Consider the following 23996-nt stretch of genomic DNA (forward strand, 5'->3'; position numbering starts at 1 on the left):
TACCGAACTATCAGCTTAATAAGTCACAGCTGCAAAATTCTAACACGAATTCTTTACAGACGAATGGAAAAACTAGTAGAAGCCAACCTCGGGGAAGATCAGTTTGGATTCCGTAGAAACAATGGAACACGTGAGGCAATACTGACCTTACGACTTATCTTAGAAGAAAGATTAAGGAAAGGCAAACCTACGTTTCTAGCATTTGTAGACTTAGAGAAAGCTTTTGACGATGTTGACTGGAATACTCTCTTTCAAATTCTAAAGGTGGCAGGGGTAAAATACAGGGAGCGAAAGGCTATTTACAATTTGTACAGAAACCAGATGGCAGTTATAAGAATCGAGGAACATGAAAGGGAAGCAGTGGTTGGGAAGGGAGTAAGACAGGGTTGTAGCCTCTCCCCGATGTTGTTCAATCTGTATATTGAGCAAGCAGTAAAGGAAACAAAAGAAAAATTCGGAGTAGGTATTAAAATTCATGGAGAAGAAATAGAAACTTTGAGGTTCGCCGATGACATTGTAGTTCTGTCAGACACAGCAAAGGACTTGGAAGAGCAGTTGAATTGAATGGACAGTGTCTTGAAAGGAGGATATAAAATGAACATCAACAAAAGCAAAACAAGGATAATGGAATGTAGTCTAATTAAGTCGGGTGATGCTGAGGGAATTAGATTAGGAAATGAGGCACTTAAAGTAGTAAAGGAGTTTTGCTATTTGGGGAGCAAAATAACTGATGATGGTCGAAGTAGAGAGGATATAAAATGTAGGCTGGCAATGGCAAGGAAAGCGTTTCTGAAGAAGAGAAATTTGTTAACATCCAGTATTGATTTAAGTGTCAGGAAGTCATTTCTGAAAGTATTCGTATGGAGTGTAGCCATGTATGGAAGTGAAACATGGACGATAAATAGTTTGGACAAGAAGAGAATACAAGCTTTCGAAATGTGGTGCTACAGAAGAATGCTGAAGATTAGATGGGTAGATCACATAACTAATGAGGAAGTATTGAATAGGATTGGGGAGAAGAGAAGTTTGTGGCACAACTTGACCAGAAGAAGGGATCGGTTGGTAGGACATGTTCTGAGGCATCAAGGGATCACCAGTTTATTATTGGAGGGCAGCGTGGAGAGTAAAAATCGTAGAGGGAGACCAAGAGATGAATACACTAAGCAGATTCAGAAGGATGTAGGTTGCAGTAGGTACTGGGAGATGAAAAAGCTTGCACAGGATAGAGTAGCATGGAGAGCTGCATCAAACCAGTCTCAGGACTGAAGACCACAACAACAACAACAACAACACAATTGGATGCATATATCCTTTGTGCTGTACTGTAGTCGTTTTAGATTTTTGACAGGTGTCACATGTACTCAGTATCTTACATATACGCCTTCCCATGTTGTTGAATGCACAATCTAACTTCAACTTTTCCAGACACTTTTTCGGTGCATAATGCGCATTACTATAGTGCGTATACCAAATTAATTTTTCTACCACATGCTCAAGCACACAGAGTTTCCAGTTCTCCTCACGCTCCTTGTTTCTTTTATAAAGTATCCCATTATGAATATAATAAAATGTGCGAATTCTTTCCTCTCCTGCACACCTGTATTTGTTTTTAATTATCTTTAATTTCTCGTCCTCGTTCTGTTCCCTGCGCACATTCTTTAGGAACTTCCTTATGAATTCTTCATACTGTACTCCCTTCATCAGGTTAATTCTAACTCCTTCTCCTTCTGGCCTGTCCACCAACATTCCTCTCGAGTCAGCTGGTAATCTTGACAAAGCGTCAGGTATTATGTGTGTTGCTCCTGGTTAATAAATTATCTCGAAGTCATAGTCCTGTAATGCCAGGGCCCATCGCGTTAGTCTGCTATGCCTCAACCTGCTTGTGGTCAGAAATGTAAGGGGCTTATGGTCAGTCACGACTTTCACATGCCTCCCGGCCAAATAATACCGGAAACGCTTAAACCCCCACACAATTGCCAGTGCCTCCCTTTCAGTAATTGAATGTTTCCTCTCCCAAGCATTTAAACTTCTGCTACCGAACGCTATTGTTCTTACACTCTCACCATTTCCGCTCCTCTCTATTTGGTACAAATGTATTCCTAGTCCATAATCAGAGCTGTCTGCTCCTAAATAAAAATCCTTGAAAAAATCCGGGTGGTACAATATATCTGCACTATATAGTGCTTCCTTGATATTCTCAAACTCGGTTTGGCACTCTGCACTCCAATGCCACGGCATCCTCGCCTTGGTCAATTCCCTCATACTCGGGGCATTAAGTACAGATCCTTTGACAAATTTTCTATAAAACTCACAAACCCCAAAGAATGCTCGCAACTGCCTCTTACTATGGGGGGTCGGAAAATTTCTAATAGCCTCCATTTTACTAGGATCAGGATAGATACCCTCCTCAGATATTATATGGCCCAGGAATTTTATCTTTGATTTGCCAAATTCCGACTTGTCCAGGTTTACAGTTACCCCTGCAGTTTCAAAAGCTGCCAAGATTGCATCCAATCTATTCAAATGTTCTTCCCATGATTCGCTTGCTATCAAGAGGTCATCCACGTAGACGGTGACCTTTTTTAGTAACTAGTATCTTATCCATCGCTCTTATGAATTCAGACACTGACACATTAAGCCCAAATGGCAACACTCTAAATTGATAGCACCTTCCTCCATAAGTAAATGCTGTATACTGGCGGAACTCTGTGGTCAATGGTATTTGCCAGTAACCAGCAGTTAAGTCGATACTACTAAGCACCTTTGCTCCTCGGAATTTTTGAATCAGTTCTTCTATAGTCTCAGGTTTTTCCCGCTCCGGCTCGATGATTTTGTTCACTGTTCGTGCATCCAAAACTATCCTCACCTTTCCATCCTTCTTATCAACAACAAATAGGGGGTTGTTATATTGACTGTTGGCCCTTTCTATAACACCAAGGTCCATCATCCTCTGTATCTCTTCATCTACTGCTCTTCGTTTCGCCTGGGGAATGGAGTACTGTTTTATATTGAACGGTTTATGGTTCTTTATCTTTAGCTTACATTCCACCCCTTTCATGATACCTGGCCATTGAGAAAATACCTTACAACGCCTGTATAATACTGTGGCTAATTTCCTCTTAGTCCCCCCATCTAGGTGTGTCATCTCCTCCAACTTTTTACTGATCTTATCCTCTTTATGTCTATCCTCTCGTGCTAATCCCTCAAGGTGGATCAACACTTCTTCTTCTAGTTCCTCTTCCCCGCATCCCATGGTGGGTTCCTCTTCATGACACAAATTTATCCTTCTGAATTCCTCCTCTTCTTCGATTGCACTCCTCTCAGCAAACTTTAATCTCTTCTCTTCTCCCTTTCTTCCTTTGACCTTGATAGTACCTTCATCAAAACTCACTACTGCATCAACTTCATTCAACCAATCTATCCCTAAAATAATTGATGTGTTCAATCCAGCCACCACCAAAAATGTTGCTTCGTATTCTTCTCCCTCTATCTCGAAGGTAATCAACACTTGTTCTTTAATAGGTTTACTCCTTGCACCCAACGCATTCACAATTCTCACTCCACTCACCGGGAAACTAGGCAAGCTAATATTTGCTTTTAGTACCTGTTCATATAACCTCTTGGATACTGCACATGCTTCACTTCCTGTATCGACTAATGCCTCGATATTCAGTCCACATAGCTTGATCTCTATCATGGGTAGCATGGGTTCTTTGGGAATCCCACTCCTTTCCTCCAGTAGATCTTCTCTCAGATCTCCACCATTGTCGTGTCTTAGTAGGTTTACTCTGGTCCTTGTAGTTCTCACTCCTGACCGGACCTCATCTGGAGTGTCATTCAGTTTTCCGGTCTCTCCGCCTCTTCTATATGCACTGTGTCACTCATTCGCCTATCCCATCCTCTCTCATGATCTCTTGGTTCTTCACTCCTTCTCTAATCATTTCTCCATTGCCGTTCACCACCATGGTTCCTGTACCTATGGCCACCACCTCTTCCTCTATAATTAGACGAATTACCAAAATGATTCCTTGGGTCATTACTTCCCCCTCGGTTTTGATCATTAACTTGATTGTGTTCCTGTGATCGAACAGATTCCAACTGTTCCAGTATTTCCATCAAGGCCTCCCTATCTTTAATTAGGCTCCCGGATACAGTTTCTTGCATTCTCCGGCTCATTCTTCTTTTTATCGCTGATATCATTACGTCATCACTCAGGGGTTGTTCCAAGGTCTCGTTCAATTCCCACAAATGTTCGGCAAACTCTCTCAATGTTCCTCTCCATGTACTAAGTGACTTGCGGTGGAATAGGTCCTCAATTGCTGCACACTGATGACTTTTGGACCAGTATTTCTTCAAGAATTCCTCTTCAGACTGATCATAACTAGTAGTCCCTTCCTTCTTCCTGACTCCCCAAGTGAAGGCCTCACCTTCCATTCTATCTATTGCAAATTGAATCTTGTCTGAGTCTTTAAGATGTGCTGGGAAAACTCCTTTTAACCATTTCATAAATATCATTGGGTGCAACCCTCCTTTCAGTCTAAATTTCTGCCCTGTATTATTTTGGACATACCGATTATCACTGCTCATCAAGGTAACGACCTTACCTTCCCCAATGGTTAAAGTGGCATTGCTAATTCGTTTATCAATTTCTTCTGTCTTGCTCTCTAATTGCTGCACTCCCTGTTGTAATTGCCTGACCTCCATTGCAACCTTCTTGTTATCCTCTTCTCGTTGCACGGCTATAGCATTTCTCAGATTGACAGCCAGTTGGTTTTGCCTATCTCCTATCCCCTTAACCGCATCATTGCGTTGTTTCTGCATCTGCGTCACCTCGGCGATTCGATGATTGCAGTTTGTTTCCACTTCGTTGATTCTTTCTCCCAGTTCGGCTTTCGTTTCTTCAATATCGTCTTCCATCTTTTTTGTTAACTTTCCTTCCATCTTCTCCACGTCTCCCTGGTCTTGGTCTATGCTCTTCTGTAGCTTCCTCTCTCTCTCTCTCTCGTCGATGTCCATCTTCAGTCGTTCTTGTAACTCCTGCATTTCCTTCTTCAGATTACATTCCATCTTCATTTGCGATGTTTTGATCTCTTGTAAACCTTTCTCTAATGATTCTCGTAAATCTTCCTTTAGTGATGCGTTATTTTCTTGTAAACCTTTCTTCAATGACTCTCTAAAACCTTTCTCTAATGATGCGTTATTTTCCTTTATCAAGTTTACCAACATTGACCACTTATCTGCATCTTCTGAAACTGACTTATCTCTCGTTGTTTGTCCCGGTGTCTCGGGATAACTAGTTGAATGTGCTACTGGGCTATCTAATGACACTCCATAATCACTGATTCCCGAATCATCTCCGTCTTCCTGTCCTATCCCTTTCCTTTCAACTATTGCCTCACAAACCTGCTTATCTTCAATAGACATGTTTGGTTTATCTTTAATGCACAGGCAAGTAATACAAAATAACCTCTAGCAACCCAAAACACTCCTAATTATCATGAAACTAATCAAACAGTAACTGCAGTATCTTCAGTTAATCCCAAAATTGATACAATACGTATGAATACTGAACATAACAACTCTCAAACCCTAATAACTTCAAATATCAATTCTCACATACACAGCTTATGTAAAATGTTCTAAATAAGATAAATCACACCACTCATAAAATCTATAAATGTAAAATCCTCAAAAACAATAAGCATATCTGTATAATCACCATTTAGACTGCGCAGCATGCATAATAAATATGCTATATTTCAGAGTATGTTTCGCAAATTTTTCAGAAATTACTGTAATTGGGCACTTTTCCTAATGTGACTCTCAGTTTACAAATGTTTATCTACCGCGAAGACTGCACACTACAATTTAATGTTATGTCAACCAGTCGTCTTCACTTACCAACTGACGTTACCACGAGTTGCGATGTTTTGACGTTTGAAGTGGGCGTAGCGCTGTACTGCCGCCGGAGCCGCGTGAAGTCGCGCTAAAGATCTGTGGCGAGTCGTCGTAGTTCTCCTTCGGCTGCTCCGTGGCGCTGCAGGCGGGCGTAGTTTGTAGCTCGGCCGCTAGATGCTGGATTGGCGCTCGGTGTCTCGAAGTCGCGCTGCTCGCTGTGGCGGGACGTCGTAGTTCTCAGCCGGCCGCTCCGTGGCACTGCAGGCGGGCGTAGTTGTAGTTCGGCCGCTAGATGTCGGGGCGGCGCTCGGTGTAGTGCGTCTGTGCTTGAACTACTACTTGCACAGGTAGTTGGGATGACGTGTGAAATCACCTCGCAGATCGAAGCTCTTTGGCACAACTGCTACACGGGTCTGCGTGACGTCACTCAGCAATTGCGTCGCCACATAAATTGTCGTCTGCATAACAGTTTATGGGTCCACATGAAGCTGTCTGATTTTCACTATTCAAAAAGCAATTCCAGTCACAATATTACTATTAAACACTTCTGTAAAAGCTTTAGTGCCAAATTCTTAGTTCGTTTTGCTGTATTAATGTTCACACGTGTCTTTCTTTAGTGTTCACTTTTCACAGTTTTTCGCGCGGATTTACGCATTTGCACATTATAACACAGTTTATTGACACAATTATTCTTATCTAATATGGCAAGAAAAAACAGTTTAGTCACAATCGTAAGATACTATTACTTCGTATTGTTCAAAAATGCACTGTTTCTTGTCGCGATTTTAAAGTTTATGCTCTGTCTCGATCCGACATTGAAAAATATTTTCTTGCTTTAAGCAAGGTAAAATTACCTATTGTTCTTTACGATTCGTCCGAAAATTGCACTTGTCCTTTCACGGTAAGCCAAGGGTGTAACACCTCCGATTTATGTATCCCGCTCGATCGGGATCTGATAGCAGCCCAAATAAATATTAATTAATATGACCGTGTACCTAATAGGGGCTGGCAATCGGATTTGACTGCTACGGAGTTGTTACATTCCATTTTGTCCTTCTCAAATGCTGTAATAATGAAATGTCCGGTGACAAGAAGAAACGCCAACACAGCTTCACTAATCAATATTTGTCTCAAAAACACAAAAGGAAGGAGACAGCCACTGCCTTCGTCTTACATATTTAATAATGGCTAATCTCAGCACAGGCTTCCTCACTATTCATTATTGTCACACGCAAATTCAATCACTGCAATCCAACACTGCAATCCAAATGATGCCGGCGCGGTAGATGCGAAACCACAAATATCGGCACAGAAATATCACTGATCACTCTCGTAATTATACTTTTTCACTTTCCCGTATTATTCTAACACAAAGGGGTTAAACTGCGGCGATGGCCACTCCCTTTGTCGGTAAAGCCTTGCACTACAGCAACAGGCCTCCACACGGCTCGGCCCGCAACCTGGGAACTCACTTCAACTCTACACTCGCTCTCGCAACACGACACTATCGATTGTTTACCCTATCGACCTGTGCCGAGTGCAAACTTATAGTAAGGGTCTACGGACCCCTTACAACTGGAATAAGGTAAATGGTGGTGAAATATTATTAAAAGGAAAGTTGCCACTCACCATATAGCAGATATGCTGAACTGCAGATAGGCACAACAAAAAGACAGTCACAAATAAGCTTTCGGCCAGTAAGGCCTTTGTCAAAAATAGACAACAAGCTTGTGCCCCCCACCCCCTCTCCACACACACACACACACACACACACACACACACACACAGAGAGAGAGAGAGAGAGAGAGAGAGAGAGAGAGAGAGAGAGAGAGAAATGCAACTCACTCACTCATGACTGCAATCTCTGGCAACTGAAGCCACTTTTGATGAAGGCTTTACTGGCTGAAAGCTTATTTGTGACAGTCTTATTGTTGTGCCTATGTGGGACTCACCATCTCCGCTATATGGTGAGAGGCAGCTTTCCTTTTCATAATACTGTTATATTCCAGCCTGGCTTTTCCATTGTTTGCAGATGGTGGTGGATTTGATAACAACAAGCATGACTGCATGAGTCTAGTTAACACACACACACACACACTAATCCATCCCCCCCCCCCCCTTGTACTACAGAAGCTTGCACCAAACATTCAAAATTAGTGTTACACTGGACAAACCTAGTGAGTGGTGACAGGAACCTATCATCTCTTGATGAGTGTGGCAATGTACGGAGGTGAAAAACATGTCAATAATGGTGTACATAAGTGTTCGTTTTGAACTAGACTCATGCAATTATACTTCTTATTATCAAATCCACCCTCATTTGCCTTATTCCAGAGGAATAAGGGGCACAATTGCTGCAATTTATCACAAATTATTTGCATCAATAAAAGTGATTGTAGTACTGTACAAAAAACTTTTCTGCTGCACTTGCACAATCAACAGTACAGCAAAGGCCATCATGTCAATGTGTATGTTTTTAAGTCAGCTGATGAGCAAGATTTGTGCACCATCTGATACCTTCCCCTGCCAGATTAGGAACAGGGTGGCTGCATTCGCAGTTGTTAACTTTCACAACAGGGCAAGATTAAATATTTGTGTTTTCCTGCATATCATCCTGTTTACCTTTTTGAAATAATCTCTCAAAATTGATTTATGAATTTAAAAATACTGTTAAATAATGTTCTCTATCCATCGCTGTCCATCTTTTGCCATCTTCATTATTGGTGTGCAACACCTACCTCTACATCTACATTCTGCAAACCCCCATGAAGTGCCTGGCAGAGGACACATCCCATTGTACAAGTTATTAGGGTTTCTTCTTGTTCCATTCATGTATAGACCGTGGGAAGAACGATTGCTTGAATGCATCTGTGCGTGCAGTAATTATTCCAAACGTATTCTCATGATCCCTATGTGAGCAGTATATAGGGAGTTGTAGTATATCCCTAGAGTAGTCATTTAAAGCTGGTTCTTGAAACTTTGTTAATAGACTTTCTCAGAATAGTTTATTCTGTCTTCAAGAGTCAGCCAGTTCAGTATCTCTGCAACATTCTCCCATGGGTTGAACAAGCCTATCACCACTTGTGCTGCCCTTCCCTGTGTACATTCAGTATCTCCTATTAGTCCTATCTGATAAGGGTCCCACACACATGATTGTTGCCATTGCATCACATTTATTACCTGCAATGAAAAAAACAGCACCTAACTGATACTTAGAGTGTTCAGTACATAAATATTCATCACTGGAGGTGCATTATTCTTGCACAACTTTGTCATTCTGTCAGCTAACATGCTGTGACCCAGTTTTCAGCGTGATTGGTGAGAAGCAACCCTTCATTTTCACCACAACATTCCACTCACCCTCATGAAGTTTATAATTGAGTAGGTGCCTGCTGTTACTGTGGGACTTTCATTATCTTTTTTCTGTTCTGTTGTTGCATTAATCACTTGACTACTGGTGTAAATGCTACTAGCTTTTTTGTGGCACTCCTTTCCTCTGGTTTTCCTTTTCAGTTTCAGAAGCTTATTGATCTGTTATATTCTTAGCTAGAATGCTCTTCATTAAACATACTTGCTTTGGCTCACATGGTATACTTATGACAGTAATCCTGGCTTGTGTAAAAGGAAACTAACATACTTTGAATAATATATTACTTTTTCAGTTGACAATGGCTATGAAAGGATCAAGTGCAGCCAAAGATACAACTGCCTCTACAGCAGTTACTGATTCTCCAGCTGCTAAAGAACTTAAGCTGTTGGAAGAGAGGTGTTACAGCGATCTTATGGATATGTGTAATGCAATTGCTGACTCTCTGGGTGTTAGCAGTGCATCTATTATGAATGTACAGGTAAGAAAATAGTTAGTTTCCTTAACTGACCACAAGATTTTCCTGTTCCATTTCTATTACAGTATTTGTGCAAATACAAGCTGCACTTCCTCTCCTAAATTTTGTCTTGAAAAATCATGATGTGGCCTATAATTGAGATTTTTCCTGTCAGATTATAAACAGTCAATCTCTGAGTGACATGTACACACATATTTTGGGTTGAAATTAATACCATTCCAAGTTACTGCAGTTACTTGTGTAATCCATCAAAGATGCAAAGTAGCAGAAAAACTTATAACTTGTTTGCAAATACAGCAGCTCTTCTTGAGAAAAAGGAAATCACATTTGTTTCAGAAAACTGTGTCAGCTTGTTTGTACTTACCCAAACTGAGCACTATAGCTTTTTACCATCTTAGCATTACCAGCATCTGATTCTTCATCTTCACTGTATGATAGGGAATGCTGTCCAGAGTTACTGTCACAAAGGTCATCATCAGCTCCGCCAAGATTACTGGAAATTCCTGTTTTTTGAAACTTTCCATGACAAGTTCTTCCCATGTTGACCACCAAGCAGTCAAAATCCAATGACACACTTCTGGCACAGACACACATTTGCAAATGGCCTCCTGGCATCGAAGTTGCTTTCTTCATTATGTGGTTTCTATAGACTTGTCTCACATTTGCTTTGAATGGACGATTGATACACACATCCATGGGCTGCAGTGCATATGTCATGCCACAAGGAATAATTGCTAGATCACAGTTTCCATCTTTCAGTTTTTGTTTCACTCGATCATCAATGTGCCTTCAAAAACTATCCAACAGAAGCACTTATTTTTAGTGAAGAAGAGCCCCTGGCCACTTATTCCATGCTGCAGAAATCCAATGTAGGACAAGTTCCTCTGTCATCCACCACCCACTGCCATGAGCTCTTACAATAACATGAGCTGAAAAGCTTTCTCCCTTGGAGAGGGTTCTCTAATTAAAAACCATCCAGTGGCAGTTTTCATGCATCAGCCATAATGCTCAGCATCACTATGCACCACTGCTTTTCAGCACACATGTATGTATTTGCACACTATATTACCCTACATTATTTATTATAGTGCTGTTCAGCATATCGGAGTAGACTAACATTTGTCTACATTCTGTATTTGAGAATGTAAATAAATATGTTGTGTCGATGTTGGATCATTTCTAAAGTGGTAGAGAGCAGCAATCAGTCGTCATTTTTGTTCTAGCTTCATTAAAGCAGTCTGAGTAGTCTTTAATGAACTGTAACAGAAGCCTGAACAACAGATGTAGACATACTAGGACATGTATAACAACTCTGAAATACTGCATTGATGATGGCTAATTACTAGCCAAAATCTGGGTCTGCTTTAATAAAGCTAGAACAGAAATGACTACTGATTGCTGCTCTCTACCATTTTTAAAGTCATATCACAGTCGCATAACACATTCCACTTTCCTAATGGAAGATAATTTGATGAAATTGGATCGCATAACACTGAAAAGATGTCAAACTGTTTTCCTAAGCTTTAGGCAGTTTTTGCGTGGTTATAGTTCTGCAACAAACAGATTATTTTGTTGCATTCATCACTGAACCCACCCATATGAAACATTAAACTCCACTGCCAAAATTTTTCTTTTATGTGCTGTTTTGCAGTCTTTGATTTGATTTATTTAAATTGTAATGATGTATCGACATTTGCTGTTTTAAACTGCAAAATCAAGCAAATCTCTTTCGAAATCTGGATATTTGTACTTTTTACCCTCAAAATGACTCACTGACTTTTTGAATTCTTTAACAGTTTCTCTTCATTTACACAACACAGAGTAATGCTTTTTTTCATCAACATGAAATCTGCGTCCAACTTCCCACTTCCCATACCGAGGAGGGTAGTGGCATGGTTAGCACACTGGACTCACATTTGGGAGGACGACGGTTCAAACCCATGTCACACCATCCTGATTTAGGCTTTCTGTCATTTCCCTTAATCACTTAAGGCAAATGCCAGGTTGATTTCTTCAAAAGGGCACAGCCAGTTTCCTTCTCCATCCTTTCCTAATCTGAGCTTATGCTCCGTTTCTAATGACTTTGTTGCCAGCGGGATGTTAATAACTAATCTCGTCCTCCTCCTCCCAATTCCCGTGTTCTTTTGCGTAGCTGATAACTTAAAGTTTAAATTTCACTGTGTTACAAGTGCGCTCCTTCCCTATTGTCACTGAGAAACTTCAGAAACTAAATGATAAATTTTTCTCTTGCCCTCACTTTGAACTTGTTTACCACTGTGTCATCAGACCACCTAATATGCAAAACTAACCTGTTGGTGATGAGTCATCCTTAGTTATGAGGGAATTGAGGAAGGGCGGGGGGAGAGATGCAGCTCAAAGTCGTGTCTAAATGAACTTTCGTGTAAATTTAGGAGTGCAGTCTATATTCTAGATTTACTTTTTACTATAATCTCTTGTCAAAAGTATAGGTTGGCCCTATATTTGCATGTGTACTATATTTGTGCAAATATGGTACTTATTATGCAGATACGCGTCTTTGTCGTGGACTCTCTGAAACAAGACATTAATACGTAATTCCTTTTATTAACAGTTATGTGACACAATTAAATGATTTAATATTTTGTACAAGGTGCTAGTTGGCTCTTCCGTTCGTAGTGGTGGTGTGAGTTAGCAGTCTGAATAGATTAATTTTATTTTATCTTACAAAAACTTATTATATTTCTTTCGAAAATTTGACATTGATGGTTTCTGTTTGTCATCATATAGGCTATTCAAGCAATGTCACAACTGATGCCTGAAACAGAAGAAGAAATGTTGCAAATATCCCATGTAACAAAAGCTAACTTTGAGAAGTATGGGAAAGCACTCCTTCAGATTACTCAGCAACATGCTGCTGAAAAATTGGGTATGTACTTACAGTATTACTGATTCTCATTGAGTTGTGGAACATGCGTTACATGTGAGTTTTCGATGGCCGTCAGTAGCTAGTGGTCGAATGTCTGTCGCAAATTTTTAAATGAAAGATGCAACACACACCTTTTTTCACTTGATTAGTTGTCACAATTATCACTCTTGTAAACACAATGACCAGCTTTTCTATAAGTTTTCTTATAGAGTGTTAATCATAGGTAGACACTTCCAGTAAACTGTGAAATATTCTGACAGTGGCAATATTTTTACATTGCACTTTCACAAGCGAGTTCTGATTCATGAATAGCAAAGAGTTGTTTTTGGTTACATAGCCGCTGGACACTATAGGTTTTCTAATCACTGGTAGCAATACACAAATGTTCAGTTACTGACATGGAGAAATTAATAAAATAGTAAAGACAGACTTTGACATGGAAGTGTTGACTGGTTGACAGCTAGGTACCAACTTAAAGTAAATGCGTAACAGATAATAACACAAGTCACAACTTTATGTCCTTGTCAATGGACTTTCATTGAGATTTTAACTTGATGCTCGCTTAATGTGAACTGCATATAGGTGTTAATGAGTTGATGGCTAGATGTGAACTGCAATATATAAAGTATAATTAGTGAAATTTGTAGTTAAATTTTATTTTATAGTGATAAACTAAACTCCACCCAAATAGGCCATGAAGGCCCAACGGTACCGACTGGTCACCGTGTCACCTCAGGCCACAGCCATCACTGGATGCAGATATGAAGGTGCATGTGGTCAGTACACCATTCTCCCAGTTTGCGAGACTGATGTTATAATGATACAAGGGCCAAATTCAGTAGTGATGTAGTACCTTTGAATCAGGTAATAATTTGTTTAACTGTAGGTTAGATAACTGCAAAAGTATACTAGTTCAAGGTACTATTTGGTTGGTAAAATGTATGTCTATGCGGTGGTTACCGAGTTTCGTCTAAATGTCTCAGGTTTGTAATTTTCCCCATCTCCTAATTTCCTAGTTAGTATGTTATTCAGATAATCATATTATCTATATCAGAAAAAGATTAGTACAATAAAAGAATAACGTTAAATCTGGGAAACAAAGAAGCTTAAAAGTTCAAATAACAAAAGTAGTTTCAGGTAAGTGAAAACTTTACTTATCGATAATTTCTCTGTTTAATGACTTTTCATAGAAAGTAAACTGATTGCTGGAAAGAGGGAATTAGAGTTTTCTAATGAACCGTGTCTTTTTGTAAATAAACAATAATTTATGCTCGACATTTTTATGGTCACTTGGCACGTAAACCTGGTAAATTGAAGATTCTTCTCAAAAGAAAATATTTCTTGAAAAATTAACTGGACCATTTGAGCCTGGATGGCTTAAATAAATTACTGAATCATAAGTTTAATGATATGATACCTCATAAGCATTTCACTGTTTCCTGCTGTAGATATGATGTGGTAACCACCAGTATTGTATAGGAAATAAAGGGAAAAATATCTAATGAGTATGATGGTAACAAATGGAGTAATTCCATCTTTTTGTGTTTCAGTAACAAACTGTAATTACTGACAACTGCTCAGTTTTCTTTAATTATTTTCATTCATAAGCAAATCATTTATCAGAAAAACATGACAAATGATTTATTAATGAAAATGGAATAAAGTAATCTTACAGTTATTGAAGTTGTAGGATGATAATCATGAAGAGCAGCAAAAAGGCTCACATCATTAACAACTGACTGGCACACTTCACGGAACGTTCTAACTTTTGGGTGGTAGAAATATATAACTGTGTTAGGCATACAGGTGTTGAGGCTGCACATATCTTGGGCCTTGTCTTGTTGCAGCTGACACTGGCTCTCTTGATGGAACTTTGGGCTTTGTCTCTTCTACAGTGATCAGGAATTTAAGACTCTATTTTTTACACACATTACTTTCTGCTATTTCTGGAAGATACTCTCCATAGGGACTACTGCCCAACTAGCATTACTTGAGATTCCTCAAGTTGATGGCAAATAACATCATTGCTTTTTGTGTGGAAATTTAGAAACTTTGACTAAGTCTCTTCTGTTAGCAGAATGTAAAATGTATTGCCTTGGCTCTTTTTAATTTCTGTTTTTCGTGGCAGCTAAATATAATGCAGTACCACTTAAAATCTGTTACAAAAATGTCTGATAAGTTCAGCAGGCATGAAGATAATGAACCAAGGACAGAATAAAAAGGTACATTGATGACTTATGTCCCAAACAAACCCAGTCAGGGGCTGGACTTTGTAGAAGATAAGGAGGAGGACTAGAATACAAATGATCAATCAGGCAAGATCAACATAACATCATCTGTCTAAATTAATTTTTACATAAATATTTCTTTTTGCGGAAATGGAGACTTCAGGTCCAATGCAGGAAAAGATAGATTTCCACTTACTGCAATGATGACATATTAAGCTGCAGACAGGCACAATTAAAAGACTCTCATACACAAACTTTCATCCAAAGCGTTTATCAGAAAAAGAAAGAGAAACACGCACAATTCATTCGCACAAGCAAGTACACCTCATGCGCATATGACTGCCAACTGTCGCAGCTCAGACCAGAATGCAAGTATCGTATGTAATGGAAGCAGCAATGTGGAGGAAATGGGGAAGGGGAAGGGATAGCAGTGTGTAGCTGGTGCGAGAGAGGAGCACTATGAGCCAGAATGTGCAGGGACTAATGCCAACAGGCGCAGTATCAGGAGGTCGAAGGGTAGGGAGGTAGGAAAAACGGAAAGAAAAAGGGGAGGAGCTGGGAAAGATGGGTGGGTGCATTGTAACAGGGCTGAAAACAAAGAGGAGACAAGAATGGGGAGGTGGTGATAAGAAAGAGGGGGTGGAAACTGTTGATTGGAGGATGTGGGGACAGTATGTTACCATAGGTTGAGGCCAGAATAATTACAGGAGCAGGGAATCTGTTGTAAGGACAACACCCATCTGCGCAGTTCAGAGAAGCTGCTGATGGAGGGGAGGATCTAGATGGCTCAGGTAGTGAAGCAGCTGCTGAAATCAGGCATATTATGTTCAGCTGCATGTTGTGCTATAGGCTCTTGGACACAGTTTGGGGGTGGCCGTTCATCGTGGTGGACAGCTCGTTGGTAGTCATACTAATATAAAAAGCTGTGCAATGATTGCAGCAGAGCTGGTATATGACATTGCAGCTTTCACAGGTGGGGCGGTTCCTGACGGTGTAGGATAAACCAGTAACAGTACTGGAATAGGAAGTGCTGGATGGATGGATTGGACAGGTCTTGTCACCTGAGTCTTCCACAGGGATTGGGATTGGGAGTGGCTTAGTGATGGAATAGGATGTTGGAGAGTTTGGGTGGGTGGTGGAACACCACCTTAGGAAAGGTGGGAAGGATCTCTGTTAGGATGTCCCTCATTTCAGGGCATGATGATAAGTAATTGAAGTGCTGGCAAAGTATGAGGTTCAGTTATTCCTGTCTGGGGTGGTACTGAGTGATGAAGAGGGCACTCCTTTTTGACTGCTCGTTGGAGAGGATTGGGATGTGAGGGGAGATGGCACGAGATATCTGTTTGTGGAATAGGTCAGGGTGGGGGTTAATGTCTGTTTGTGAAGGCCTTGGTCAGACCCTCAGCATACTGGGCAAGGGAGTTCTTGTCACTGCAAATATGCCATCCTTTGGTGGCCAGGCTGTAAGGGAAAGATGATGTTACTATTTATCACTTGCTATGTTTATGCAATCTGTAGATGATTTCCTGGAACTAACATTTCAGACTTATCCATTTGAAAATAGGAACTTCCAGAAAATCCGCTTTAACTCAACAAATGTGAGCACAACAAAAGTTCTCCTTATTTTTAACACTCACAAAATTAAATTTCATTGACAAATTATTATTTAACAAAGCATTTTATTTCTATTGTGTTACCTTGCACAGTACTTCTTGCTGAGCTTGCAGAAGAAACACCAGAAGAACCTCAGAATTCTCAAGAGGAAGATTGGCTGTGCGCTGATAACATTGGACATGATTCACCGTACTTCAGCAGTCCTAGAAGAGGTGTAAAACGTAAAGCAAGGGGAGGTTCTAGTAGAAGAACAAAAAGGTACCGTCGCGGAGGAAAATCTGGGTAAGTATATGCTGTGTCCTTGCCTGGCTCTGCCATACTCCCACCTACCCTTACCTTATATTTCAGCAGTAGCATTGTAAAGGTTTCTTCAGATTTGTCATTTAAGACTGGGACATGTCCAAAACATGTTAAATACATGATTAAAAATATCTTGTTAGACTTTTTAATGTGATGTTCAAGGTATCTGTGAATATACGTGGATTCTTATTTCATCTACACTGACATCCGCTTTCGCTTCTTTTTCCTCTGCAACTACAGCTAGTCATTTGATGCAATTAGGTTAAATGTAACTTATGCTAGATTTTTTTTGTAGTTGTGAGGCAGTTATGTTAAATCACTTGACTGATAATTAGTTTCTCTATTGGGCAGATAATAAAAAAATCTAGAACTTAAATATAATGACCAGTACTGTAGTTTTATTATGTAGGTGTTGGAAAACAGTACCTCGACACTTAATTTTTCTATAACAAATTATTTCATGTAATGTGAAGTAACATTTGCCACAACAGTTGATGGCTAGTCTTGCTGTTAAAACGCCAGAATTTTGTTATGTTATGCAAGTCCTTATCCATGTAAAGTAATTAATTAATAACCATAAATATAGTCATGTGGTGATGTAATGGTATGATAATGGAAAGTCTTTGGTGGACTATGAATAATAGAAGAAACAAAGGTAACAGTGCACTGTATGGTTGTGGTGAGTGGTCAAGAGACACATAAGCAAGACTGAAAATGAGACTTGCTGGCAAATTATAACTATGTGCCAGACCGAGACTCAAACTCAGGACCTTTGTCATTCGCGGGCAAGTACTCTACTGACTGAGCTACCCAAGCACAACCCACACCTCATTCTCACAGCTTTAATACCGCCAGCACCTCATCTCCTACCTTCCAAACTTTACAGAAGCTCTCCTGCGAAACTTACAGAACTAGCACTCCTGGAAGAAAGGATATTGCAGAGACATGGCTTTGCCACAGCCTGGGTGATGTTTCCAGAATGAAATTTTCACTCTGCAGTGGAGTGTATGCTGTTATGAAACTTCCTGGCAGATTAAGTGCAGAGTGAAAATTTCATCCTGGAAACATCCCCCAGGCTGTGGCAAAGCCATGTCTCCACAATATCCTTTCTCCTGGAGTGCTAGTTGTGCAAGTTCTACAGGAGAGCTTCTGTGAAGTTTGGAAGGTAGGAGATGTGGTACTGGAGGAATTAAAGCTGTGAGGATGGGGCGTTAGTTGTGTCTGGGTAGCTCAGTCGATAGAGCACTTGCCCACAAAAGGCAAAGATCCCGAGTTCGAGTCTCGGTTCGACACACTGTTTTATACACTCCGCTGCAGAGTGAAAATTTCATTCTCAAGACTGAAAATGTTGCTAAGCTTTCAGGCTGTGCCCTTTTGCAGAGCTCATTAGTGCAGAATGTACATACACCTGCACTTTTACATGGTACCACCAGTGTAACTTAACTAGGGTGAGGATGAAGAGTTGATTGGGTGATGGAGGGGATAGTGATGGGAAGGGACAGTTGTGATCAAGGGGTGACAACAACTAATTGAGGGATGCAGCATGTCCACAAATAGGAATGCGCCAACAGTAAGCTCCCTCTGGTCCAGGCTGAGGGAAGTTGAGTTTGGCTCACCATTTCAAGGAAGATTAGACTGAGAGGCAGAGATAGAACTGTGGAAGATGAAGGCTACGGAGAGGTGAGTTTAAATGTAGAATGAGTAGAATTTGTGGCCATTGGGACAGGGGTGGAGGTGGGTGAGTGACAGGCCTAAAGGGAGATTATTGAGGCCAATGAGAAGAGGGGTGGGGGTTGAGCTTGAGGCAATATATGTATTGTAATAGCAAATCTCATCTATGTAGTTAAGTGAAACTGACATTTTACAGGAGAATTCAGGTGGTACAGGTTGTGAAGCAGAGCCAACATGCTTCACATTCTACCTACAGGCCTTGCCAAGCCTCCCAGAGTGGTATTCTACCACTCACTCAATATATGAAATATCATGGTTCATCTTTATCCCACACCTACTCCCAACTCCTTGTCGTGTGCGTCATACCCCTGCAGAAGATTCAAGTCAGTTAGTTAGTTAGTTAGATGTTTCCTGGACCATTTGAACAATTTTTTTATTGAAATGATGTAGAACAAGTTGGGTTCCAGGGTATGTGCACAGGATTACTGTTAACATTAATGAACACGTTATTATTTTTAGTCCTGTTCATGCAGCTACACTTTTTTTTGCTGATTACCAATTTTTAAGTAGAAATTTATCAATGGAATAGTAGGAGTTGCTCAGGAGAAATGATTTTAAATTAGATTTAAAACGTGCTTCACTACCTGTCAGATATTTTATGTTATTGGTCAAAGGATCCAAAATTTTTGTTGCTGCATAGGACCTCCTTTCCAACTGACAGCTTTAGCAACGGGTAATAAAGGTTATTTTTCCCTTTAGTGTTGTAAGTATGGACTTTACTGGTCTTCTCAAATTGTGCTATATTATTTATGATGAATTTCATTAGTGAATATATATGTGTTGTGACAGTGCTGTTAAAATGTCTACCTCCTGGAAGAGGTACTTACATGATGCCCACAGGTGAACACCACATATTATTCTTACTGTTCGTTTTTGTACAGTCATTACTCTCTTTTTAAGTGATGAGTTACCCCAGAAAATTATTCCGTAAGACATTATTGAGTGGAAATATGCCAAATATGTTAGTTTCCTAGATAAGTAATTATACAAAGAGCTGAACTTAATTGTTCGAGAATCTCAGTAATATGCTTCTTCCAGTTTCCAGTTCACATTTTTATCAATATGTACACCCAAAAATTTGGAGCATCATACCCAATTTACTGACCTCTGCTCATGTGCTACATCAGTTGTTGGTATGACCGTATTTGTTGTACAGACCTGAATGTAGTGGTTTTTTTTTTTTCAAAATTTAGGGAGAGTCTATTTTCAAAGAACCACTTAATAATTCTTTGGAATATATCAATTATCAATTCTTCTGTTGCTTTCTCGCTACTAGGATTTATTATAACATTAGTATCATCTGCAAAAAGTACCAATTTGCTTGTTGAATGCTATGTAGAAGATCATTCACATTTATAAAGAATAGGAGTGGACCCAAAATTGAACCCAGTGGGACTCCTTTTGTGAGTTTTCCCCAGTCACTGTGCGTTAAGCCATCAATTCCATAAAACCTGAGTTTTTCAGAGAGAGTAACATGATCTACTAAATCAAATGCCTTGGAAAGGTCATAAAAAAGACCAATCAGTGATATTATTTAAGGATTAAACTGTTTGATGAGTGAATGTATAATTTTCTGAAATCCAAATTGTGATGTGCTAAGTAGGTGTTTCCACTTTTGAGTGTGCAACTGCTCTTTAATACATTGCTTTTTTTGAATATTTTGGAAAAATATGCCTGTAAAGAAATTGGACGTTAATTGTTTTAAGTTCGTCTTGTCACCATTCTTATTAAGTTAGTCCAGTTCCTATCCTAGACACCCACCCAGCACATCCTTCTCCAGCCTGCCACAGGCATATCCTATACTGTGAGAAGCAGGGTCACCTGTGAGAGCAGCATACTACATAAAAGTTCTGCTGCAGCTTTTACACTGTCTTTTACGTATGTATGACTGTCAATCAGCTATCCACTGCCTAGTTTTGGCTGAGAGCAGAGTTGACCAACAGTGGCAGAAGCTAGACTTCACTGTCTGCCTACAACTTGTGTCAGCTGAATCCCACCCCCTGCCCCATTCCCCTCCATCTATTCCATCAGCACCCCTCCCCAATAACACCTTCTCATAACTATGAGATGTAAGTTGTCCTTAGGACACATCCTTAAATCTCACAATCCTGATCCCCCCTCCCAACACCCAACCTTTTCTCCATGCCCCCTCACTTCATTCATTTTACACTTATACCCTCTTCGCAGTAGTCTACCTCTTCTTCCTTCTCTGTTCAGTTGCTCCCTCCCAGTTCACTCCTCACCATTTTTTGCCACATGCACTTCTCTTGGCTACACCAGTTCCTCATTCCTATCTTGTGCACTTGTGGTCTCTTCCCTCCCAGCCATTAGCCACTTTTCCTCTATCTCCCCACCCCCCTCTTTTCCCTCGCTCGCTTCTCCCGGTACAACCACTCACCCCTAGTCAAGATGCACTGCTGATACAATGTAGCCAGTCGAAAGAATGTACCTGTGCAGGTGTGTGTGTGTGTGTGTGTGTGTGTGTGTGTGTGTGTGTGTGTAAAAACTTAGCAACATTGTAGTCTTGTATTTGTGCCTATCAAACATTCAAAGTCTCAACTGTACAGTGAGTTGGTAACTATACCTCTTAAATTATTCATAAATAGTCACATATTGTACGGAATTCTATTTTTGAGGTGGAGAACATATTTAGTGGAATGTTAATTAGTTGTTAGTCTCATGGTGGTGATTAATGTATAGTATTTAATGTACTGCAATCATGTTTCTCAAAACAGGAGAGGTAGAGGTTCAGCATCACCGCGCAAAAAATATAGCCCCAAGAAGAGTTCAAGAGGTGGTCGTTCTAACAGTGGCCTGGGTCTAATGGCAATTCCTGGGAAAAAATTGCCACCATCTAAAAGGCCATCTTTCTTACCAAATCCAAAGTGTTCCTCTTTGTGAATATATTTGCCTTAAACTATGATTTGTATCAAATCGTATAATTTAAATCTCTGTAAATATGTGACAGTGTGCAGTAATGATAATTTATTTTTTTAATAATAGTAGTATATAATACTGATTATAAATCTCCCAAGAGAAAATTTTTCTATAATACCCTTGTTTTTAACTCCTTATTTAATTGTAACTGTTGAATAAATGGTATGGATTATATTTTGATAAAAAGACTGTTGAAAGTCATTTGTGTGTGCATATAAATAACAAGATTAATATAACTGGTTGCTTGGTGTGATTGTCTTAAAAAATTGTGTAAGTGTAATACTGTTTTGAAAAGTAGAAGGACAATAGTGATGGTGACATCTGTGGAAAAGGCTAATTGTTAGAGAAGCTGTGATTGTGAGGGTTGTTTTATGTTGCATTCTTGTTTGTTGTCCAGTGTTCATGTGAAATGTTACCAATGTATGAACAACTTTGCTGTGTAGAAAGCTTTGAAAGCTTGGTGCTTTGGTCATTATATATAATGTGCCTTTGTCTTACACAGTGTCACACCTGTGTGTGTGTCATGCTTGCATCTGTGCACATGCATTCTCTCTCTCTCTCTCTCTCTCTCTCTCTCTCTCTATCTCTATCTCTCTGTCTATCTATCTATCTATCTATCTATCTATCTATCTACCTCTTTCTCCCCCTCCCCCCTCCTTTGTGCCCTCTTTCATTCAAAATCTCAGGGAATTGAAATACTAATGTACAGAATGCCAGTGGCCTTGGATAGTAGCCATGGCAAAAGTCCAAATTAGAAATTAACAGATAAATGGAAGTGCAGGTGTATCTACCAAAAGCTGACGTTTTTGCTATAATGTTCACCGAATGATGCTTACTGAATAACTAGTGTGTTAGTAAAGCAGTGGAACACAACTAGCTGTTTAATATGATCATTTGCTTCTTCTTTTTCTCATTCTGCTACTATTGCATTTCCTCACCTCCATATACATCTCTTTATCTCTCTAACCTCGTTTTCATTTAAAGTAGTATCCACATTTTAGTATTTCTGTTGTAGTAGCTGCAGTGTACAGTTTTGATGGGTCTCATCATTTGACCATCTGTAAGTACATAACTTAGATATTACTCAACTTAAAGTTATTTTATGCGGAATGTTCCTACTGTCACTATACCCTGATGTTTATTGCTGTTATGGTCCAATGCAATAATAGCACATTGTGTAAAAGTAATTTGGTATTTATGTTGGATGTTTAACAACCTTACTGTTACTTTCTTGTTGCAGTCTGATGATTTCTTTTTATCTAAAGCATAATGCATGAGTAAGCTATTGCCTCAAAGTGTTGTTTCAGTTTATAATCAAGAGATGAAACATTATATGCTGCTTTTGGTTACTGACTGTAAATATGTGTATGTTAATGGATAATGACCATGTCACAATTATTTAAGAGTTTTTCAATTACTGTAAATGTGTATCAGTTCAATAAGAATATTTTTTATTGTGAAATGTGGTTTTCTAGATGATAATGTCGAGCAAAAAGATTTCCATTCATTTTATAAAGTGGTCATATTTCCAGGTTTTTTTCGTAAAAAAAACAAGAAATACTTCAGTTTCCACATAAATTTCCATAAACAGAAAACTTTCTGAAGCTATACTTGTACCAAATGTGGGTACTGTGTGATCCTTCTGGAGACCGAAGCTACTCATGACCTGTCCTCACAGATTTACTTCCTTCAGTACCATATTTCCTAACTTCCAAACTACAAAGAAGTACTCCTGCATGACTTTCAGGACTAGCACTCCTGGAAGAAGGACCGTTGCAGAGACAAGGCTTAGCCACAGTTTGGGGGATGGTTTACAGAATGAATTTTTCACTCTGCAGTATATTGTTGTTGAAAGGGGCTTAAAGAATGAAATAACTGCTGAAATTTGTTAATGTTCATCCAGTTTAGAAAAGTTTGTATTGAAAATTAATGTAGAATTTGAGGATGAAGATAATGAAGAAGAAAAAGCAACATACCAAACTAGTAGAGTAAAATATTGTCATTACTGAAGGAAAAGAGGAAAAAAGTTAAGCGCAGTTCTCACATTGACCACATAGTCAATGTAAATCTTCTGTGTATTTTTGCCATATAGTGGAGATGCTGAGTCGCAGATAGGCACAACAAAAAGATTTTCACAGTTAAAGCTTTCAGCCATTAAGGCCATTCCATATCAAGAATTCCCTTCCGTACAGCCTAGACACCCATGGTCATCGCATCTGCAGTGACAAGCAGTTCCTCTCGAAATATACTAAGTGTCTCACTGAAGCCTTCACTGACCGTAATTGTCTTCCCAACCTTGTACAAAAACAAATCTCCCGTGCTTTATCTTTCCAGTCTCCCACCACCTCCCAAAGTCCCACCATTCGCCCACAGAGGTGCATTCCCCTCATAACTCAGTGCCACCCAGGACTGGAGCAACTGGAGTTCTCCGTCAGGGTTTCGATTATCTCTCAGTATGTGCTGAAATGAGAAATGTCCTTCCCACGCCTACCACATTGGTGTTCCGCCGTCCACCAAACCTACACAATATACTCGTCC

The 23996-nt window shown here is 39.7% G+C and overlaps 1 protein-coding gene across 1 annotated transcript in view; it reads left to right on the forward strand.

The window, feature by feature from the left end:
- LOC126412096 (Bloom syndrome protein homolog) overlaps positions 1 to 22880 on the forward strand; it is a 196612-nt gene extending 173732 nt beyond the window's left edge. Inside the window, exons 21-24 of the mRNA XM_050081515.1 lie at positions 9561 to 9746; positions 12510 to 12648; positions 16583 to 16772; positions 21257 to 22880. Coding sequence (XP_049937472.1) covers positions 9561 to 9746; positions 12510 to 12648; positions 16583 to 16772; positions 21257 to 21422 — 681 coding nt within the window. The 3' untranslated portion in view covers positions 21423 to 22880. The remainder of the gene's footprint in view (positions 1 to 9560; positions 9747 to 12509; positions 12649 to 16582; positions 16773 to 21256) is intronic.
- The last annotated feature ends 1116 nt before the right edge of the window (positions 22881 to 23996 follow it).

The sequence above is a fragment of the Schistocerca serialis genome, chromosome 7 (assembly GCF_023864345.2).
Source record: "Schistocerca serialis cubense isolate TAMUIC-IGC-003099 chromosome 7, iqSchSeri2.2, whole genome shotgun sequence".
Taxonomy (NCBI): domain Eukaryota; kingdom Metazoa; phylum Arthropoda; class Insecta; order Orthoptera; family Acrididae; genus Schistocerca; species Schistocerca serialis.